The sequence below is a fragment of the Danio aesculapii genome, chromosome 5 (assembly GCF_903798145.1).
Source record: "Danio aesculapii chromosome 5, fDanAes4.1, whole genome shotgun sequence".
Lineage (NCBI taxonomy): Eukaryota > Metazoa > Chordata > Actinopteri > Cypriniformes > Danionidae > Danio > Danio aesculapii.
The window spans coordinates 67,934,554-67,958,700 of record NC_079439.1 but is presented as its reverse complement, the minus strand read 5'-3'; the positions used below and the strand labels follow the sequence as shown (position 1 = coordinate 67,958,700).

General features: G+C 38.6%; 1 protein-coding gene across 1 annotated transcript in view; it reads left to right on the top strand.

The window, feature by feature from the left end:
- Nucleotides 1-12,138, top strand: part of flrt1a (fibronectin leucine rich transmembrane protein 1a) — a 163,315-nt gene extending 151,177 nt beyond the window's left edge. The window contains exon 3 of the mRNA XM_056458769.1: nt 7,096-12,138. Within this exon, the coding sequence (XP_056314744.1) occupies nt 7,217-9,295 (2,079 nt within the window). The 5' untranslated portion in view covers nt 7,096-7,216 and the 3' untranslated portion in view covers nt 9,296-12,138. The remainder of the gene's footprint in view (nt 1-7,095) is intronic.
- Nucleotides 12,139-24,147: the final 12,009 nt, after the last annotated feature.

Here is a 24,147-nt window from a genome sequence, read left to right as displayed (position 1 = left end):
AGGTTTACCTGCAGAGCACTTCACTAGCTGGCCTCCGCTACAGATGTAATCATTTTTCTGTATTGACTGCATTTGAATTAATGGCCATTTTGACAACTCTAGAATATTTTGAGAGAGGAACAAGAGGAAACATACATTTTTGATAACACTTTAATTTAAATAACAATTCTCAATATTAAAGGAGACCTATTATGCAAAAATAAATTTTTATAAAGAGTTTAAACACAGTTGTGTGGTAACAGTGTGTGAATATAGCCAGCCTCTAATGGTCAAGAATTATTAAATGCCAATTTTTATAATTACACTTCTTAAAGACAGTGTGCAGAAACAATTTGATTGACATTCTCCCTTTTTGTACATCTCATCAGAGAGAGAAAGCCCCGCCCATTAGTGGCAATTTCTCCCTCATTAGCTTAGACAGCCCTGAGTGAGAAGCAGCCCGTCAGCCATTAAAATTTTCACAAGTTCCTGCAGAAGATAATGTTAGCTTATTACCTGCATATTATTATTAAATATTGGTTGTTTATTAGTACTTATAAAGTACATATTCTACATGATTTTATTCTGCATGCCTAATCCTACCTTCCTTAAACCTAACTTCTACAAAATAGCCATGAATAAGCAAGAAATTAAGAGTTTATTTAGGCAAAAGTCATAGTAAATGGTTTGTTAATAGTGAGAATTGTACCTTGAAATAAAGTGTGGCCCAATTGTTATACCTGTGAACTTGCAAATCAAAATAGTATATAGTATGACTTCAATTTTAGTTTATTAGTTTGCATGGGCAATGCACATTAGTTAACTTTACTATAAAATGTTTGTCACGATACTGGAATTCGATACCAATCGGTACTGAAATTTTAAAAACGTCCATTTCACGCTAACATTTGAGCGCGTTCTTAAACTGCTGATTTGCCAACAGAAATTACTGTGATTGGCCGTAAAGGTCATCAGTTCACCAAACTGACTGCTGTTGACTGAGTGTACCAACAGATACAAGGACACTGGTACATTTTAAAGCCACGATTCATCAGCAGATTGCTCATTATGTCAGCTCATAAACAGACCAGCTGATCTTCATGGCTTTAAAAGGCTCCAGTGTCCCTGTGTCTGTGGTTATACTCAGTAAACAGCGGTGAGTTCGGTGAACTGAAGACCTTCACGGTCAACCACAGTAATTTCTGTTGAGCACGTGAACACAATGGCAAATCAGGGCTGCTTAAGAACATGCTCAACAGCACTCAAATGTTTACATGAAATGGACGTTTTTAAAATTTCAGTACCGATTGGTACCAAGATTCAGTATCGTGACAACACTACTGTAAAATGTGTCAGAATTAGCCAAGAATGGCTATTTTTCATCTGTAGACCCTTGACAGATTGTTAAAAAGTCACGTCTGAAAATAGAAACAAAGCATAATAACACTAAATACACTCATATATACAGTAAATACACTCACTGGCCACTTTATTAGGTACACCTCACTAGTAACAGGTTTGGACCCTCTTTTGCCCTCAGAACTGCCTTAATCCTTCGTGGCATAGATTCAACAAGGTTTCGATGTGTCAAGGTTGGACGTGTTGTGTGTTCATAGATGCTCTTCTGCATACCTCGTTGTAATGAGTGGTTATTTGAATTTTTTTTTTTGCCTTTCTATCAGCTGGAATCAGTCTGGCCATTCTCCTCTGACCTCTGGCATCAACAAGGCATTTGCGATCACAGAACTGGCGCCCACATGATATTTTCTCTTTTTAGGACCATTCTCTGTAAACCCTAGAGATGATTGTGTGAAAATCCCAGTAGATCAGCAGTTTCTGAAATACTCACACCAACAGCCATGGCCCCGTCACTTAGGCCCTGTTTACACTGCCAGTTAAATGTGACCTAATTCCGATTTTTTTTTTTTGCTCATGTGACACAGATCGGATCTGTTCTATGACTGTGTAAACACAAAAACAACCCATGCATTCGGATATTCAGAGATCGGATTCAGGCCTCCTTCATATGTGGAAATACATCAGATATAAATAAGATATGTGACAATGCGACTATCATGTAAACAGGCAGATTGGATTTATTGAGGAGTTCCATTTTGTACGTCATTAAACTTGCGACAATGTGGTACTTCTCCACGGTTTAATGATGTAGAAGGAAGAGCATGTGTGTAGACAACAACGCAGTAAACAACAACAACAGAGGAAACACGGAGGAGGAAAGTGGTCAGTCACCACAATTTGCTCCCACCAGACCTGAGATCTCTCTCGTACCCACAAATTCCTCTGAATGGTGGAGGACACCATATATAAACCATAGGCACTGCGATGTTGGCCCTTTCCCTGCTCCTCCACCTCAAAATCATTTTAAAGTTGAGCGATCTTCGCATATTTCGCAGAGCTAAAACCAAGACAATTTCTTCCATTGTGGCTAGTGTGGCGCAGATGCTAGAACCCGCTTTTACGCATGTGCGCCATCATAAATTGTATGGCAAGTGTAAACACATGAATCGAATATGGTTCACAATTAAAAGAACGTGTAAATGCACTGCAGCAGATCGTCTTGACCATGTCTACATGCCTAAATGCATTGAGTTGCTGCCATGTGATTGGCTGATTAAAAATTTGCGTTAACGTGCAATTGGACAGGTGTACCTAATAAAGTGACCGGTGGGTGTATATAAATATAGCGAGGGAACAAACGCTCTTGTGACAGCTAGTCTCAAAGGTACAGTCAGACAAGTGTATTATTCTTTCCACATTAAATACAGTTTTACTTCACGCTACCAACGGGACCTGGAGATGGGTGGATATTATTTTATTAGCCGATTCGTTTTAGTGGTAGATATACCCGAAGAGATAAACCTGCAGTCAGTTGTTTCTCTGGTCCATCCCAGAGTCCCTGGATGTAAATTGATATAGTCTTGTTCTGCCCTCCCACTGCAAGAATATTGGACAGGAGAGCGAGCAACACACCCCGAGGCGACAGTCAGTCTGGACAGCCCCATTTTTACAAGTCCCATCGCAACATTGCCACACTCCACACACGTGCACCCAAACATCTCACGTACACACACTGACTGAAAATGTCATGCGTATACATATGGCATGTAACGATCCAAAACATCGGCATACTGTATATACACACACACACACATGCAATGACAGCTGCTGTGTGCATGTCCAATTATAGTCAATCTCCTGCTCTCTTAGCTGTGGTGGATTCAGTGATGTCTATGTCTCTCACACACAAACACACACACACATAATCAACACCGACTCGTTGGGAAAAACGTGTCTCTGCCTATACAGTTGTTTGCACTATAAATCTTGTGTACATTTTCACACAGATTATGATTACAGGAGTAGATTATTGATTTTTGTGCAGCACAATTCTTGACGCTTAAACACTTTTACATAACGCTTGATTTGAAAACAAAAATAATATATTTGGAGGCTCGCATCGCATAATTAGCTCCATATGTATGGGGTTTCTAACCTGGTGAACTTGCTAGGTTGCTCATCTTGTTGAATAGGGATCAGGGAAAAGAAAATCTGAAAGAGCCAATGCAAATACAAACATTTTACCAGTGTTATTTTTTTATAACTGTTTTTTTTACAATACATTTCCATAGCAATGCCTTTCTTTAACCAAATCATGAGGTTCAAATATTGAATTAGCCATTCAGAGCTTTCTCTGTGAGGTTATGTTTCCAGCCGAGCAGAATAAAACCTCTTCAGGGTATCTCTCTCTCGCTCTCTCGCTCTCTCTCTCTGAGTGTGCCTAGTATTACTTATGTTGTGTGTACCAAATGTCCCCACAAGTACAGCAATAACTGTAAATTTTGATGTTGTGACATTTTTGTGTCCCCTTGAGGTATTTAGCTCATAAATCAAAACAGAATTAAAGGTGCTGTATGTAAGTTTTTGACTCTTCTAAAGTATAAACATACCATAATATGTTTGAAGATATTTAAGAAACATAAGTGAACATTCTTGTTTATCTGAAAAACAATGCTGAAGTCAGATATTCTGCTTTGAAAATGTACCTTGTTGGAAAACAGCATATTTCATTCATTCAGTCAGTCAGGAAGGCTCTGAAAGCTTGCGTCCATGACTGAAATGCGAACTCTGGTAGACAGTAGCAGACTCCGAAATGAGACACAGATTCAGAGTTCCAGATGAGGTTATTAATTAGCGGATAATATAAATATTATGAGCATAAAAATTAGGTGAGCAGGTTATATTGTAACCCCGTGTCCTAACAACACGCTACGTGACGAGATTTGCAGTGATGAGCAATTGGGCTGTTTGCACCAGATGAAACGTAACAGAAATTTAAATACAGCCATTCAGAAGCACCAAATATGCACACGCTAATGAAATGGTAAGGTTTATAATCTAATTAATACATAATAAACCTCTTTAACATTATTAAATGTAGATGCTGAATCACTGATGCGTGATGGTTTGTATTACTTTACAGTTCTAAAGTTCAATTTCAAACAGTTTATTTTATTTTCAACTATCTGCTGCTGCTTTCAGTAGTACGGCTATAAATGTCATTTAAAATGGCATTCTAACTCACATTGTTAGCGTTTAACACTGAATAAAGTACATGAGGAGGACCTGAGGTGATCATTGTCAGTTTTCTGTTGTTCAGCTGCAAGAAATAGAAGCCGTTTCTAAAATATCAATTCGAGGTGTTGGTTAGGACAAAAATTCCTTTTAATATGGAAAATATTCCTTCTATCACGTTTAAATTAGTCTTTAGGCTCAAGACTTGTTCCTGTTGGTCCTCAATCTGGTAACCTGCGCTTGCGTTTGTTTTGATCTAGGAATGCAATACCTAGTTCAACCACTGTGTGTCAAACTAACACACTGCACCTTGAAGTGTTTTCAAGTTTAAAAATGCAGATTGTTTATTGTTTACCTACTGAGGCTTGGCATTAGGGGTAATGTTGAGGTAGAGGGATTAAAAATATATAACTTGTCTTGGGCTGCAAGTATAAAAATTGTCTGTACAAACTAAAAATCGTTATGTCTATAGGAAGTCCCCTAAATATACATTTGTATATATATTTATATATATTACAATTATATATTCCCCTAAATATACATATTTATCACCATTCTAAATATCTCTGATAGTTGTCAAGACAGAAATTGTTATATTTTAAAATAAACATCCCAAATAATAAGTAAATTGTGATGATATATATAAATAATATATAAATATGGCTGTGTTATGACAACTTCATAACGGGCATCACAGTGACGCAGTGGGTAGCACAATCGCCTCACAGCAAGAAGGTTGTTTGGAGTTTGCATGTTCTCCCCATGTTCGTGTGGGTGCTCCGATTTCCCCCATAAGTCCAAAGACATGCGCTACAGGTGAATTGGGTAAGCTAAATTGTCCTTAGTGTATGAGTGTGTGCATATATGTTTCCCAGTGATAGGTTACAGCTGGAAAGGCATCCTCTGTGTATATAAAACATGTGCTGGATAAGCTTAATGGTTCATTCCGCTGTGGCAACCCCAGATTAATAAAGGGACTAGGCTGAAAAGAAAATAAATGAATGAATAACTTCATAACCTTATGCTGTTTTGTACAGATGTGGCATTGTTGCATTTTGCTTTTAAATATTATGATAAATAATATATGCTTTTAGTTATATGTGATCTGAACTATTCTAAACATTGCATTTTGTAAAAAGCAAGGAGATATAAAAACCAGTACTAGACTGCTATATGTTAGAACAGACCTGGGGATTTTACAGCCGACGGGCCACATGCGGCCCACTGGACTTCTTTGATTGGCCCGCGTGAAGTATTTATTTATTTAATTTCAACCGCAGAATTAAATATGCTAAATTGACCGTAGTGTACAGTATGTGTGTGAATAAGGGCATCTGCTGCGTAAAACATATGCTGGATAAGTTGGCAGTTCATTCCACTGGGGCGACCCCTGATTAATAAAGGGACTAAACCAAAAAGAAAAGCAATGAATGAATTATTTTAAACGCAAACAGCGCCTTGCAATGTCAACAAAAGGGGACTTTCACATATAGCATCTTTTGCTTGCTCAGTTTTGTTATTTGCAGGGTGATATGATATGGTCACAGCCATATCACCATGCCATATCACCCTGCAGCCCAAGACAGGTTATTCACTGAAGCTAAGCAGGGCTGAGCCTGGTCAGTACCTTGATGGGAGACCACATGGGAAAACTAGATTGCTGTTGGAAGTGGCAAAACTAGATTGCTGTTGGAAGTAGTGAGGCCAGCAGTAGGCGCTCAACCTGGAGTCTGTGTGAGTCCTAATGCCCCAGTATAGTGAAGGGGACATTATACTGTCAGTGAGTGCTGTCTTTCGGATGAGACATTAAATCGAGGTCCTAAATCTCCGTGGTCATTAAAAATCCCATGGCACTTCTTGTAAAGAGTAGTGTGTCATGAAGGGCCCTTACCCATCATGGCCTCCCAATTGTCCCCATCAACTGAATTGGCTCTATAACTGTATCTCCACTCCCCCTATAGCTGGTGACTGGTGAGTGCACTGACGCCGCTGTCCTGTGGCTGCCGTCGCATCATCCAATTGGATGCTGCACACTGGTGGTGGTGTGGAGAGACCTCCCTCAAGATTGTAAAGTGCATTGGGAATATGGCCATAAACAACAAATGTGCTATATAAATTCACATTACATTTCATTATTTCAAATAACAAATGCGCGAGTTTAACGCGCAAATAGGAAGGGATGCACATGCGGTATGTCACGCTTGCTTTTTCTAGGTGCCGCAAGTTAAAAAAATCAAAACATTTCAGAGTGCGGCGAGCGAATAATGAGTCATGTGACAGGAACCAACAAGGCAGCATCACACTTTGTATGGATTTACACAGTAATAAATGTAGACTAACTACCTCAAATTAGCGATCAGGCTGTCAGGGTGACTAATAAATTGGGATGGGATTTTCTTAACATGTGCTACCATGTATATAATGTTGGCATTTGGTTGACTTTTATTGGAACATAAAATTGTGTAAATATTATCTTGCTAACTGTCTTGTTTTTCTCTCTCCCCTCTTATCTTTGTTTTCCAGGGTGAAAGAAAACACGCCACAAATCCAAGGTCTAAATGGACTTCTGAATTGTCTCCACTAAAAAACCCTAATACTGGTTGAATTGTGCTATAAAAGGCAAGCGGAGACGAGGAGAGCTTGCATGATGGCTCCGGAAGGTATAGGGGAGCTTCGAGACTTGCTCTTTCTCCTGTTGCTATGCTTCACACTATTGGCTGAGCTACTGGAGATGACTGCAGCTTCCTCACAAGGATTGGACGGGGAGGATGACATAGTGTGCCCTTCTGTGTGTCGCTGTGATGAGGACTTCATTTACTGCAACGACCGTGGATTGAGCGCAATCCCACCTTTACCACCATCCGCGACTGTTCTTTATCTTCAGAACAATCACATTGACAATGCAGGGCTTCCTAGGTCCTTGGAGTATCACACTACTGTACGTGTCATATATCTTTATGATAACGAGCTAGATGATTTCCCTATGTATTTGCCACCTTCTATAAGAGAGCTCCACCTCCAGGACAACAATATTAGAGTGTTGCCAAGAGCAGCGCTTGCTAGACTTCCACTCCTTGAAAAGTTACATCTGGACGACAACTCTGTTTCTACAGTGAGCATTGAGGATCAAGCCTTTGCGGACAACCCTCGATTGCGCCTCCTCTTCCTTTCCAGAAACCACCTTTCCAGCATCCCATCTGGTCTTCCTGCCTCACTCGAAGAGCTCCGTTTAGACGACAACCGAATCTCAACTATTCCCACGCATGCCTTCCGAGGTTTGTCCTCTTTACGTCGCCTAGTCTTGGATGGTAATCTTTTAGCGAATCAACGTATAGCTGATGATACCTTCTCACGCCTGTCAAACTTAACAGAACTCTCCCTGGTGCGTAATTCACTTCAAACACCTCCACTTAATTTGCCTAGTGCCCATCTGCAAAGACTCTCCCTACAGGACAATAATCTCATACACATGCCTCGGGGCTCACTTGATGGAATGCGCAGACTACAGCGCCTAGATCTTTCTGGAAACAATCTGACTACCCTTCCTAGGGGGTTGTTCAGGGATTTGGATACTCTGGGGCAGTTGCTTGTGCGGGGAAACCCATGGCACTGTGGGTGCAACTTGCGCTGGCTTCATGACTGGCTTGAGGCAAAAGGGAACACGATTACCGTGAGAGGCTTTATATGTCAGACACCAGAGAGAGTCAGAGACATGGCTCTCAGAGACCTTACGAATCAAATGGATGAATGTGAGCTGGCTGCTGTGGGGGGTGGGGGAGTAGGAGCAGGGGTTGGGGTTGGTGGGAACAGAATGAGTGGAGGAGCTGTTTCTACCACCCTTTCTCCCCCTCAAGGATCCCTGTTTACTCTCCGATCTAAGCGACCAGGCTTGGGACTTCCAGATTCAGGGTTGGACTATACATTAAGCAGCAGTGGTGTTGGCAAGAACCTGGCTCTAAATGTGAAACCCCTATCCCATGATAGTATCCGCGTTACTTGGAGTGTAGCACAAACATCTTCATCCTTTCGATTAAGCTGGCTTCGCCTGGGGACGAGTTCTGCTATGGGTTCCATCACAGAAACCTTAGTTAGGGGTGACCGGCGAGAGTACCTACTAACTTCCCTACAGCCTGCTTCAAGCTACATCATCTGCATGGTGCCTCTAGTGTCTAACAGTGGAAGCAGAAGTGGTTTGCCTGGGGGGGACGCAGAATCAAATGATGTTCCTGTTTGCGCCAGAACAGAAACATCTGATCCCAACCAGCCGGATGATGAACAAGGTGAAACCGAAGGCTCTGATCAAATGACGTCTCTTCCACTTGCTGGAATTATTGGAGGTGCTACTGCAATAGTTTCCCTAGCTCTGATCATTGCAATTTTTTGCTGGTATGGGCACCGTGCCGGACGCTTCACATCACGAGACCACTACAGCCATAGTAGTGCACGCAAAAGCAAGAACTACGATGACTACATTGAGTCAGGCACAAAAAAAGACAATACCATCCTTGAGATCAGAGGTCCTGGATTCCAGATGACACCAATGGCAACAAGGCAGCCCATTCAGCCTAAACCAGTCCGAGAGGATTACATTATACACACCATATTCCCCTCAAATGGCACAGGTCTATATAAGCCATCCCAAAACAACACCAACTCTGGCTACGGTACCAACCGTGGCTATAGAGAAGGAGGTATTCCAGATATAGATTACTCTTACACATGATAGCTCTGATTTAGAAAACATAATTAGAAGTTATGTATTGCATAGATACACCGTTTTTAATCAACATGGGCTCTGCAGAATCCCTTTGTGCCTTCTGGTCTCCATTACAATGTAGCCTGCTGTTCATGACACTATAAAACTTTTAATTGGCCCAGATGCTTATAGGAAGCATTATAAATGTGGTGCCAGGAGGCGATGATGCCATTTCAGGTGGTGATACCAAATGCTATTTTCACCTCCCGGTGTAATGATCAGTGTCCCTGACATTGCTGTTTTATCTCTGGCTGGTGCACTGAGGTGAATTCAAGGGCAGCCCACACCGCATTCAGCTCCCAGACTGTTCATAGAGCTCAATGCCTACATGGGAGAGAGAGAGACTATCGTCTCGGAGAAAATAAACACTCTACTGTACATTTTAATATTTGTCTGCTATGAGCTGGATTTCATCCAGGATTCTGAGTCCTGCACCAAGCAAGATAATCTCTCTGCTTGGAGGAAACTGGAAATGGCAAGTGATCTTTCTGAGAAATGCATGGGATCACATGTATAGTTGATTTTTGGAGATATGAGCTGGAGAACATGACTACAATTTCTAATAAAATTTAAAACAAGCAGAAACATGGCCCTAAAAACTACAGCAAGGTTTGAAATGCCTCAAAAACTATATTAATTTGAAATCTCATTCACTTGAAAGCTGCCTGATGCTACTCTTATAACGTCTAAGAAGCGTTAAAGTGACTGTTCTAGTTTCAGACTGGTGTAAAGTTCGATGATTGAAATGGGTTTATGTGTTTTGAGGAACTGTTGGTGTGAACCCTGGTGTGTTGATAGATACACAAGTACGCAAGTTAGATATTGGACACCATCATGTCTCTTTTTTACTCTGTTTGCTGTTTGTTTTACTTTATTTTATTACTACGAAAGGCCTGCTGATAGCTATAATGTAATATTCAAACATGGGTTTTCACTTGTTCAAGGTTAAATCCCCCAATCAATCAGAGCCAGACAAGCCAAGTTCTCTCATTATTTAAACAAACTCTCCCAGCATTCACCAACATGAAGGTCTCACCTCTTGTATTTGTCAAAATCACATCAATATGAAGAAATCTTTCCCTGCAAAATTCTAAATGTGCTTGTTTCAAAAGGATTGTTATGTTTCTATAAATATTTTCCACAAAGACTATGTTCTGTTAAGCTGGCTTATGGTTTGTAGGTTGCTTCTTAGCCACACTCTTAGCACAAAATATTATTCCTTAAGTCACTTACATTACATCTCCAAGTCTCACTGTAGAGAAGAATACAGCCTCACTGCTCACCACAGCTTCAGGTCTTAGGAAGAAGAAGGAGGTTTTAGAGGGAAACCAGGAATTTGTACCATAACACTGTGGACCATCACTGTGGAGATAGAGAGTGTATCAGAATGTTGTATAATTTTGTAAGGTGGTTGCTAAAAATAATTATTTTTCCTTGTGTCAATGCTTTCATCCCATTCATTAATCCCAGCAGTTAGACAATAAAAAGATATTCTAATATTAGGGATTTCCTTATTATTTACTTGCCCTCAAGTGATTCTCCAAACCTTTAAGTTTCTGGTTCTCTTGAACAACATAGATATTTTGAAGAAAGCTGAAAATCTGTAACCATTGACATCCATAGAAGGAAAACCAAACACTATGGAAGTCAATGTTTAGAGGTTTCCAGCTTTCCTCAAAATATCTTCTTTTGTGTTCAAAAGAAGAATGAAACTCATAAAGGCCCCGCTATACTCCAAACTTATCGAAGAACGAACTGAAATGACACTTTGAATAAAATTCGACTCAAACTAAATTCTTTTAGGCTCATTCTGAAAACGTACCGCTATATACATTTCTGAAGTTTACCAAATACGTTCCAGGAGCTACGTTTTTTGCAGTTTTGAGTCCATCAGATGCCCCTGTGTACGCTTTTTGAGATCTCAAATTTCTGTCGCGAGTGCCATTCGCGACTGCTGTTCTCGCATAAATCCACCAGAGGTCGCTGTCAACTGACTGAATGACTGATTGACTGACCAATCGACTTACCCACCCTCCTCCTTCCCTAAACCCAACCAATAGTGTTTTCTAAAGCACTGACTGACCCGTCCACCCACTTCCCTAAATCCAACTAACAGTTTTAAAAAGCAATCCAGAAAAAGCCCTCATTTTTTTCCCACGTTTTCAGATTTTCCCACATTCTCACACTGCTATTTATTTGTTTATTTTATTTTTTGGCTTCTGCTTTTGTTTTACCCGCTTTCTGGAACTGTTTTTAGTTGGATTCAAACCCCATTGTCGTGGTCAACTCTTTGCGTCTTAAGTCTGCCGACGTACATGGTGATCTACTGGTCAAACCGAGGGAAAGTTTAAAACAAGTAAAAGGTCAGTAAATGATGACAGAATTAAAATTTTGGGGAAAACTATATTAGAAAGGAGCACTTATCAGAAAATGTACTATGGTAGATAGAGAGAAAAGGTGTTGCCATAACAGTTCTGTTCTACTCTGCTGTGTTTGTATTTGTGTATCTGAGGAAATGTGGAGAATTGAAGACAGCTTACACTGCCTTGTATTTTATGTACTATTTGGCAATGTACTGTACATGTCTTAAACAGGAAATGGAAAGTTGGAGACAAAAGAGTGAAGGCAAAGTAGAATGTTCTATACTGAGAAAGAGCAAGATATTATACAAATAAAACATGGATTTTTTTGAAGCAGGGGCCCAACTGAAATGAAGCCTGTGGTGCTGAGTTGTGCATGAAATGTTTTTCATCTTTGCTATCTGCTGCGGCACCGGCACTTTGTCTTTCTCCTTTAGCTCTACACAAAGAAACGCTCCTAACTTCTGTTTCAGAGATGGAAATGAATCAAGACTTCAGAGAATTTTGGTACACATTGGTTTTACAGCAGATCAGCCTCACAGTAAGTCTTTTTTTTTTTGTACACTGAAAGCATGGGTTTGATTTTAATGAGACGTTTTAAATCTTTATTTCAAGGCCTGTAGATTGACATCTGGAAAATTGAGATAAAGGTGAAGGGTGCACAGGATTGATACGGACAAAACTCTACTCACTATCCACTGCAATACTGCTTTAATAACAGACCTGTTTTTTAGTATATCTGTTTTATTAATTGATTGTTAGTATATTTTATCTAGCCAAAAGTAAAGTGTCTTTACTCAAAAAAAGGGGGCCAGGAGGAAAAATGGTTCCAATAAAATGGTTTCATCCCAGCAGGCACAGAACATCAACATGACATCAGATTGACTTTATACCTCAACGTCGTGGGGACGTTGAATTTTGTTTGGAAATTAAAATTGGGTTGACGTCAGTGTCCAACGTCCAATCTAAAATCAACCTAATGTCTAATGATGTTACAGCTTGACATTGTGTGGACGTTATCATTATGAGGTCTACCAGACATTGGATCTTGGTTGTCATAACTGATGAATAAATGTCAGTATTTGACTTCAATATGACGTTGGTTTAAGATGTTGGCTCGATGTTGGATTTTGGTCACTTTCCAACACAACCTAAAATCAACCAAATATCCACATCATTTGACATCGTTATTGAAAGCCAAAATAATATTGTCCTTAGACACTGAATAGATATTGAGTTTTGTTCACCTGACATCACGACCTAAATCTAACCTATTAACATCTTATGGCGTTGTGTGGCTGCTGGGATTGTTGTCTCACTCTTGTGTTTCTTATTAAATCTTATATGACATTGATACACAATGGGCTGAATTTTTTAATTGGAACAGGAAAGTTTAGCAAAATAGTTCAACTAAATGTTAATGCAGCATGTTGATTAAAAAATAAATCCCAAATGGATAAAAAAGTACATTAAAATTAAGTCAGATGTTGAAATCAAATTCATACTTGTACTCATTCATACAATAAAGCGATAGTTCACCCAAAAATGAAAGTCCTGTCAATATTTATTCTCCCTCCTGTGGTTTAAACCTTTTAAAATAAGATTTTTTATCTCCAAAAATTAAAATATAACATTTTTACAGTCAGATAGAAAAATACTTTTAACAGCTATTACCCCGCATATATTATCCCCACACCCCGTTATATGCACATCAGGAAACAGGATAACTGTAGTTTACACCAAGCAAGTAAATAAATTACATTAAATTTGACTCTCATATTATGATGAGGGTTAAGTGTCTAAGATTTCTATGATGTCACATATATAGAGTCAAAACGTCCAGTTTAGCATGGTTGATCCGTGTTGATGACAGTTCTAGGTACAGTATTTCCAATAGTGAATGTTACCAGTGCTTAACTGAGAGATCATGAGTGGCTTTCCACCTCTGTACCAACATTTTACAGACTGGAAAATGACCAGCTAAAACCAGCTTGACCAGCATAGTCAAGCTGGTTTTAGCTGGATTTCGCTGGTCATTTTCCAGCCTGACCAGCTAAGACCAGGCTGGAAATGGCTGGAAACCAGCCTGGAAATGGCTGAAACCCATCTAAAACCAGGCTGGTCAACCAGCTAAAACCAGCCAACCAGCCTAGGCTGGTTTAAGCTGGATTTTTCAGCAGGGAAACACATTTTTGTAACTTTAAATAAAATTTCCAGCACAGAATCCCAAAGTTTTTGCACCTCGAGACATTTCCAATTTATATGTAATAAGGTATCTAGACGCTCTTATTCACAGAACTTACAATAAGGATGTGGAGATAGGCCTATGATATGTCGTATACGTGTATTTAAATATGCCCTGTGAATAGTTTTGAAGTGAATAAACTGGGGATTAGGGTTTGTGGAAGTGTGGAATGTATTATCCCACACTGTGTCCCAATTAATTGTTTTATTGGGCGGAGACAAATCAGATAGCCATAGTCTTTCTTTTAAGAAAGCATGTTTATTAATATTGGAAAGAGAGCACAGGGGTGTGTTAACTCGGTCCTGGAGGGCCAGTGTCCTGCTGAGTTTAGCTCCAACTTGCTTCAATACACCTGCCCGGAAGTTTCTATATCTAGTAAGAGCTTGATTAGCTGGTTCAGGTGTGTTTGATTAGGGTTGGAGTTAAACTCTCTAGGACAATGGCCCTCCAGGACTGAGTGTGGACACCCCTGTAGTAGACAGTTCCTTTCTTGGATGGGTATGAAGATCCGTACCCCACGGTGTCTTATAAAATAAGATATTTTGAAGAAAGCTGGTTACTGGACCCATTGACTTCCATAGAATCTTTTTTTTTTTTACTATTGATGTCTATGGGTCCCTGGAACCAGCATTTTTCAAAATATCTTCTTTTGTGTTCAACAGAAGAAAGAATCTGAAGGGTAAGTAAATGATTACAGAATTTTCGGTATTGGGTGAACTATCCCTTTAAGTAAAATTAATACATCCATTTATCATCCACCAGTTATTCAAACTGCTTATTGTATTAGGCTACTTGACATATCAACAATGAATGACAACAGATGATGTCAGTAGCCTACTTAAGTTTTTTTATATATATATACAGTGACAACATCTTTTCTAATTGAACTGAAAGAGGGTTAGTAAACGCTTAGCTTATTTTAGGGTGAACGAACTGCATTCATCTCAGGTATAATTTCCACTTGCTTTCAAAAGGATATTTGTTGCACCTCAAGAGCACTTAAAGCCAGTCGAATGAACTGTTATTATATTGCCCATGATTACTATAATTCAGATTTACCGAGCTTTTATAAAGGTCGCACGCTTTTGTAATTCAACAGGTGGAAATATAGGGTCTTACATTCAGGTTTCATCCTATAGATTGTATTTTTTTATCTGGAAATATTCAGTTCATTTGCTGTCTTCGCTTCTCCTGCCATCTTTGATCCGCAGCCATTGTTTTCATCTGAATTTGCAGCATGTGCAAAGAAGGATTACAGTCTGTGTGTGTGTGTCCTTTCGCGTGATGACGATGTTCTTTAGGGCTTCAGAAAAAACAGAGGCGTACATTAAAAGTATTTTCTGTTGCAATTTTTCCTGTCTGTTTTATTTAAACCATCTGCAAATTCGGTATCTCCTGCCGACTCTGACCAGCAGTTGTTCCACCTGCACCCCATTACCGCAGATGGCTCTTTGCTAACGCTCACACACACACTTAAACTAACACACACGCCTTCTGTTTTCACCCCTGAGACACGAGCGCAACCTGCACACTCATTCTGTAAAATAACAGCAATATTTTTCAGCTCACACACAAACCCTTCTCACTCCCAGGGCATTAAATGCTTTCGCTTGGGTTTTTGTATGCTAGCATACGTGCTAAAAGCAACATGGTTATTAAAAGATGAAGATGATACACAAACCTTTTTTTCACTATAACTATAAAATAAATAATATTCTGATAACTCGAGTCAATCCCTCAGACTTTTTGTCTTGTTTCTAGTGCAAATATCAAACAATTCTCAAATCGAGAACCATTTTCTAGAGATGAAAAATAGATGAAGTAAAAAATATTGTCTCGTTTTCAGAAATATGTAAAAATCAAGTGAATTTTTTCCTTAACACAAGCAAGTTGAATGACCCGTCAACTTATCCAGCGTATGTTTTACGCAGCGTATGCCCTTCCAGCTGCAACCCAACACTGGTAAACACCCATACACTCTCATTCACACACATCCACTACTAGTTAATCCAATTCACCTATAGCGCATGTGTTTGGACTGTGGGGGAAACCGGAGCACCCGGAGAAAACCCACGCGAAGATGGGGAGAACATTCAAACTCCACACAGAAATGCCAACTGGCCCAGCCGGGGCTTGAACCAGCAACCTTCTTGCTGTGAGGCGATCGCACTACCACACGATGCCAAAACAAACTAAATAAATCTGCAAATGGGATAAAAAAAATTATATTATTTCAAAACACTTAATTTTGATTTGTTATTTCTGAAAACAAGGCAAAATTTTTACTTTCCTAGAAAATGCTTCTTGATTTGAGAATTTTTAGATATTTGGACTAGAACCCTACTGAAAAAAAACAGCTTAAACCAGCCTAGGCTGGTTGGCTGGTTTTAGCTGGTCGACCAGCCTGGTTTTAGAGGGGTTTTGGCCATTTCCAGGCTGGTTTCCAGCCATTTCCAGCCTGGTCTTAGCTCGTCAGGCTGGAAAATGACCAGCTAAAACCAGCTATGTCCAGCTTAAACCAGGCTGGTCAAGCTGGTTTTAGTTGGATTTAGCTGATCATTTTCCAGCCTGACCAGCTAAGACCAGGCTGGAAATGGCTGGAAACCAGCCTGGAAATGGCCAAAACCCCTCTAAAACCAGGCTGGTCAACCAGCCAACCAGCCTAGGCTGGTTTAAGCTGGATTTTTCAGCAGGGAAACTTCAAAAACTAGGTACGAAAATCTTTTTTGTTTGTGTTTTTGTTATTGTAGTGAATAAAATACCTTGTGTTCACATTGCATTTGATTCGGATTCTGAAATATGTGCATCAGCCTACACTGAAACGGCAAAAACATACTTAAACATGGTATATTTGACTAGTTTCTAGCTAAAATGAATGCTACGAGGCAGTTTGACGCTTACAACTTTAGTTCTTTACATTTATAATATTTACAGGGAAATATAATCAAAAAATAAAGGATTATTTTCATACAGTTCATTGCACAAAACTAAATAAATACCACAAAACAAATTATTTTACCAAACAAAACACATTACAAAAACCTGAAATTAAAACATATAAATCTGTCAAGTAAGTGACGTGGTTCATTTCGCTGTGGTAAACCAGGGAAAAAGCAGAAGGAAAATGATTGAATTAAATCTGTCAAGTGCATTAAATCAATAACATTAAAACTGAAATTAATTATTTCATTTCTGATATTTGGGATTTAGATTTAATGTAAGTAGAGCAATGTAAACACTGCAAACATTGTAAGCCAAGCTTGGTAGATTCAATTAATGTAGTGTAAAACATTGTGAAACGTCACTATCTGTGTATTGTCCATTAATATAAAAAGCTTATCAGACATATAGGTAATGAAGTAACATAAATAATGTATAGTTTTATACATTATATTTATCTTGTAAAAAATAGCTTAAATTGGCAAATAAAACACAAGGTAGGCCAACTGGGCAAAAGGGGGATGCCTCTCAGAGAATTTTAGAAGCTGCATTCATTCATTCTCATCATACTTAAGGTCTTGGTCTTTTGTTTATCCTCACAGCATCCATGTGGAATAAAAGAACGGCATCTTAACTCTGTCTTTCTTGAAACACAGTACCGTTTAATGTATAATAAATTCATTCAAACTCATTCAAAGTAGCACCGCTGCGCAAATAAACGTTATGAATGCATGCGACACTTTTGACTGTACATTGTGTTTCCTTTTTCTTATAATGCACGAGTTTTGAGGTAAGGGATGTTTTCATTTGCCATTCACTGACAGTCGGACAGGCTCATCCAGTTCTTCGAAATCGAAATTGAAAGCGTTATAAAACAGTCTCCTCATAAAAGCCGGCGAATCAGCGCGCTGCTACATTGAAAACATATGATTCAATCTGCGCCTTCTGATTAGTTCGTGGGATATAGCGGCTTTTGCTGTCTAAGGCAAGTGGCGTTTAGAGGCTTTTGCCAACAAACTGTTATTTCCAAATGGGCTTACTCTGCGATGTAGATTATTAGAAGCAAAAATATTTGTTGAACGTACTATGTGCCTAAAGCATTCACTCAATGTTATTATCTCATTTTTGGTGGAAGTGGCGTTTAGCGGCTTTTGCATCTGAACTCTTCATATATATTTGCCTCTCCTATTTATCCAACAAGATCTCACTGCAATTCGAAACTTTTTCATTTAGTGGCTACTTCGTATAAATTTGTACGATCTCATTAGTACAATTTTGGACGATTTGTATGATTTCCCCCAATTACAGTTGGGTTTAGAGGCTAAGTTGGGTGCCATGCCTCCTTTTTAAATTCATACATTTTTGTATGACTGAACTCCTACGAATTTGTACGAATTAGCCACTAAACTGACAAAACGTAAAATACTGTGAGATCAGGCTGTCAAACTCGTCTTCTCATAGATGTGTACAAGAAGGATGTGTATCTGAAACGTGCAACAAAACATACTCTATGTAATGTATTTCAGGTTTGCAAAAATGCAGCCCTCTAGTGGATTTGTCATCTGAAATGTGCAACAAAATGTACCTGGAGAAACGCACTTTACTTTTTGCAAAAATGTAGAATTGGTAAATGAGAATATTTTAACTCACCTCACTGCACAACTACATTTAAATAAAGGTGTGAAGTACTGAATTTTTGAAAATGAATATTGCTTGTAACTCAAAATAGTAAACATGAGTGACAGAAATATATAATGAATGCCAATGCTAGCCGGTTATATTAGAGCTGCTGCATTACACAGAAAACAGTTTCAAAGGAAATCTTCTTGACAAGGAATGGATATCAAGTCTTTGGTGTCTGAGAACAGAGAACGTTCTCATAAAAGTCACAGCGACTACAAAAACATCAACAAAATAAGAAGTTATGTGACAAGGAATTGGCATACTGTTTTATTTGCCATCAAACTGTTGTTCTGTGTGTGAATCCTGTCACAGAAAGTCCTACACAACAGTAATCGTGTGATTGAGGTCTATACTGCGCTTTGATAATGTGGCTAAAATAGAAATACTCCACATCTTAATTTGATTTAGATTATCACCTTAGCCAGATTAAGGTAATCAAACATATTAAGTATTGTCTTAATCTTGTTAATACCAGAATATTGTTGTTCATGTAAACATGCCATGCTTAACAGTGAAACAGAGGATGATTTAAAGGGGCAGTTTACCCAAAAATGAAAATGTACTCACTATATACTCACCCTCAATTGGCTTTAAACCTCTTCATTCTTCTGTTGAACACAAAAGATATTTTAAAGAAAGCTGAAAAACTGCAACCATCACCCAAACAAATACCATGGAAGTCAATGTTTACAGGTTTCCAGCATTCTTCAAAATATCTCCTTTTGTGTTCAACAGAAGAAAAACACTCAAATAGGTTTAGAACAAGTAAAAGGTGAGTAAATGATGACTGAGTTTTCAGTTTTGGGTGAAGTATCCCTTTAAATACAGTTCCCCATTGGGAGTGGAACTTTAATGGGGATTTCTCCGTAGTGGAAGTTTTCCACATAGCATTTTTGTTCCCCCCTTCAGGGAACGAGGGTTACTTCAGTAACTGTTGCATTTTTATATGACATTTGCAATTAGATTTTTATTTTGATTGTTTGTGTTGCCCTATATATTTATTTTAATATTATATTTGACTTTTTTATGAACCCCTGAGCATGCAGGAGTTCCCTTATTAAGCCATATTCGGATAACGAACGAACTTGATAGTCCATTTTCTGCTCAAAGCCATCAGAAATGAGATATGCACTCTCTTAGCTTGCATTGTGTTGATGCTGTTTTAGAAAAGCGAGTGAGAAAACACTTTTAGCATGTTCTCATTATCTATTTCTTACTGTACGGTGGCTGAGAGAGCTCAAAAATGGCCCAAGTTAAGAAAACAAAAGCACTAACAAATTGAGAAAACGCTCAAATTCTCAAAAAAACATGCAAATAGAGAAACACACTACAAACAGCGCAGATCACAATGCAAATGTGTTGGGGATCCTAAAAAGTGACGTACCTTCCTGTTTCCTGATTTGAGTCAGTGGTTGTTGTAGGAGAGGTGAGTTTTTTTATTTATATTAACGTCCCTCCCCAACATTTTATTTCTTCTTGTTGTTTGTGTTGCCCTATATATTCATCTTAAGATTTTATTTGACTTTTTTATGAACCCGTGAACATGCAGGAGTTCCCTTATTAAGCCACATTTGGAAAACAAACAAACTTGATAATCCATTTTCTGCTCAAAGCCATCAGAAATGTTGATGCTGTTTAGCATGTTCTCATTATCTAGTCACAAACTGTACGGTGGCTGAGAGAGCTCAAAAATGGCATAAGTTAAGAAAACAAAAGCACTAACAAATTGAGAAAATGCTCAAATTCTCAAAACACATGCAAATAGAGAAACACACTACAAATAGCGCAGACCACAATGCAATTGTGTTGGGGATCCTAAAAAGTGACGCACCTTCCTGTTTCCTGATTTGAGTCAGAGGTGTTGTCAGAGATCTAAGAGGTGAGTTTTTTTTATTTAATTTAACGTCCCTCCCCAACATTTTTTTTCTTCTTGTTGTTTGTGTTGCCCTATATATTCATTTTAAGATTTTATTTGACTTTTTTATGAACCCGTGAACATGCAGGAGTTCCCTTATTAAGCCACATTTGGAAAACAGACAAACTTGATAATCCATTTTCTGCTCAAAGCCATCAGAAATGTTGATGCTGTTTTGCATGTTCTCATTATCTAGTCACAAACTGTACGGTGGCTGAAAGAGCTCAAAAATGGCCCAAGTTAAGAAAACAAAAGCACTAACAAACTGATAAAATGCTGAAATTCTCAAAACACATGCAAATAGAGAAACACACTACAAATAGCGCAGACCACAATGCAATTGTATTGGGGATCCTAAAAAGTGACGCACCTTCCTGTTTCCTGATTTGAGTCAGAGGTGTTGTCAGTTTTTTTTATTTAATTTAACGTCCCTCCCCAACATTTTTTTTCTTCTTGTCGTTTGTGTTGCCCTATATATTTATTTTAATATTATATTTGAGTTTTTTATGAACCCGTAAACAGGAGTTCCCTTATTAAGCCACATTTGGGAAAACGAACGAACCCGATAGTCCATTTTCTGCTCAAATTAATTAATATTATTCATTCATTTTCTTTTAAGCTTAGTCCCTTTATTAATCTGGGGTCACCACAGCGGAATTAACCGCCATTATTATTATTATTGTCATTATTATTATGATAACGACGTGTATAAATCCGTTCAAACACTTACCCCAAACTCAGTTGCTTCCTTCAGAGAGAACGAACACACAGAACACTTCCCAAAAATAAAAAGAGCAGAATTAATACATAAAGCAACATAACTATACATTTCTGGAGAGCGCCAAATATTTCCAAGGAAGTAGTTTTTTGCAGTTTTTGTTTTCTCGAATGCACCAGAGGGCGCTGTGTATGCTTTTTGAGATCTCAAATTTCTCTCGCAAGTGCCATTTGCACCTGCTGTTCCCGTGTAAATCCACCAGAGGCCGCTGTCTGACAGACTCGACCGACCCATCCTCCCTCTTCCCTAAACCCAACCGATAGTGTTTTCAAAAGCACCGATTGACCAGAACCCACCGCCTTCCCTAAACCCAACCTACAGTGTTTTCAAAAGTAATCCAGAAAAAGAAAAGTCCTCGCGGCAGCCTGAGTTTTACCATGTTTTCAGATTTTACCACATTCTCACCCTGTTATTTACTTGTTTATTTATTTTTTGCCTTCTGTTTTTGTCTTACCTGCTTTCTGGAACCATTCTTTTCTGGACTCGAACCCCATCGTCACAGTCAACTCATCTCTGCGTCTCAAGTACGCTGACGTATGCAGGGAGCTACTGGGCAAACTGGTAACAGAGGAAAAGCCGTCCACATGGAGGTAAGTGGTCAGCTGGTGAGCGCGAAAAGGAACAGCATCATATCGGCCCATAGTGTTCGTTTTAAAGATGAAAAGCAGTCATATATACCTTTGGCTACATAATTCATGATCTCCAGAAATGTATATAGGGCTACGTTTTCAGAATGAACCTATGTTGGAACTGACAGCTTGCTAAGTGTTAAATAATAATCTCAGGGTCTGACCAAATAGTTTAAAATTATTAGGAATTTATCAACCAAATAATATGGGTGTAATAACTACGTCACCTTACATTAAAGTGTTACCCAACATTTAGTTGTCTTCTTCTTCTTCACATAATCAAATGTTCCTAAGTGTGAAGAAGTTCGTATGTATGATATTTCGGGGGGTGTTATTGTCCATCTGAGCTCAGCAGCAGTTGCCGCCTTGAGAGTGAGAAGCTGTCACTCAATATTATCTGAAGGCTTTGTCTGTCATACGGCACCGGCCGGCTCGCTCTCTTATCTCATCTCAGTGGCTTTCCTCGCTGTCATAACCGAGGCATCTGGGAATGCTGTAATATGACTCTTTTATGCTGTCTAAGTGATGTATGCAAGCAGTTAATGACCCCTGGCTTATAGTGTTCAGTTGTGTGCAACAAAAAGGAAAATGTTCCCAATCAAGGCTTCAATGGATTACAAAATGGATTTCATTGCCTGATGCAGTCAGTTTTATATTGTAGGGAAATTTACTGCAATACGCCCTCATAAAATGTTCTGTGGCAATGTGCAATGGAAGAAATTTAAGTAAATAAGCATTTTTCTGTATATTATTTATGTTTTTTGTATGCCTTTGAAGTGCATTATGGGACTTTAATCTCTCCATCAACAACTTTTGATGCTGAAATGTTCAAAACCATTACTTTTATTGAACTTTTTAATAGTTTGAAGTGATGTATTGTCTGTACTTGTGTTATAAATTACAGTACAAAAACCTGGTATTAAACTGCCAGTACATTTTCTCTTATTTTACAGACTTGTTGCTATATGTATATTATTTCTTATGTATTATATTGTTTCAAACTACTACAATTTCAAAGTTTGCACAGTTGGATTTTTCACATCAGAAGTCGATAGACTAGATCCCATAATCACAAAATAGAGTAACTGTTAATTAACAAATGTAGTATTGTACACTACCTGACAAAAGTCTTGTTGTCTATCCAGGTTTTAGGAACAACAAATAATAATTTGACTTCTAGTTGATCATTTGGGATCAGAAGTGGCTTATATGAAAGGCAAAGGCCTCTAGATTACGCTTATTTTACTAAAATAAAATATGATCATGCCTTGATTATTAATGATTTAATTATGTCAGTAAGGTCTGACTTTGCTTAGACAAAAGTCTTGTCACTTAACAGGAATAATGTACAGTATAGAATATACCACAGGACTGCATCCATACATCTCTGCAATGACTCAAATCACTTATTAATAAAGTCATCTGGAATGGCAAAGAAAGCATTCCTGCAGGACTCCCAGAGTTCATCAAGATTCTTTGGATTCATCTTCAACGCCTCCTCCTTCATATTAGCCCAGACATGCTCAATAATGTTCATGTCTGGTGACTGGGCTGGCCAATTCTGGAGCACCTTGACCTTCTTTGCTTTCAGGAACTTTGATGTGGAGGCTGAAGTATGAGAAGGAGCGCTATCCTGCTGAAGAATTTGCCCTCTCCTGTGATTTGTAATGTAATGGGCAGCACAACTGTCTTGATACCTCAGGCTGTTGATGTTCCCATCCACTCTGCAGATCTCTCATGCGCCCCGATACTGAATGTAACCCCAAACCATGATTTTTCCTTCACCAACCTTGACTGATTTCTGTGAGAATCTTGGGTCCAATATGTCTTCTGCAGTGTTTGTGATGATTGGGGTGCAGTTCAACAGACAAATCTACCTTCTGCCACTTTTCCAAATGATCAACTAGAAGTCAAGTTATTATTTGTTGCTCTTACAACTGGGATCGACGACAAGACTTTTGTCAGGTAGTGTATAATAACATCATTCCAAATTGGCATGTTGAATAATTACTAATCAAATGGCAACAGTGTATGAAAAATAAACTTAAATTAAATAAATAAATAAAACTACTTATAAATCATTTACAATTGAGTTTTTTTGGAATGATGATTAATTATGTTGATTAGGAATATGTTTGTTTGTGTGGAAATTGTCCAGTAATCACATAATCACACTTAAAAAGCACCATCATATTACCATAAAACAAGGAGGAGTTCAAGTATCTTGGGATTTTGTTCACGAGTGAGGGAAGGATGGAACAAAAAGGAC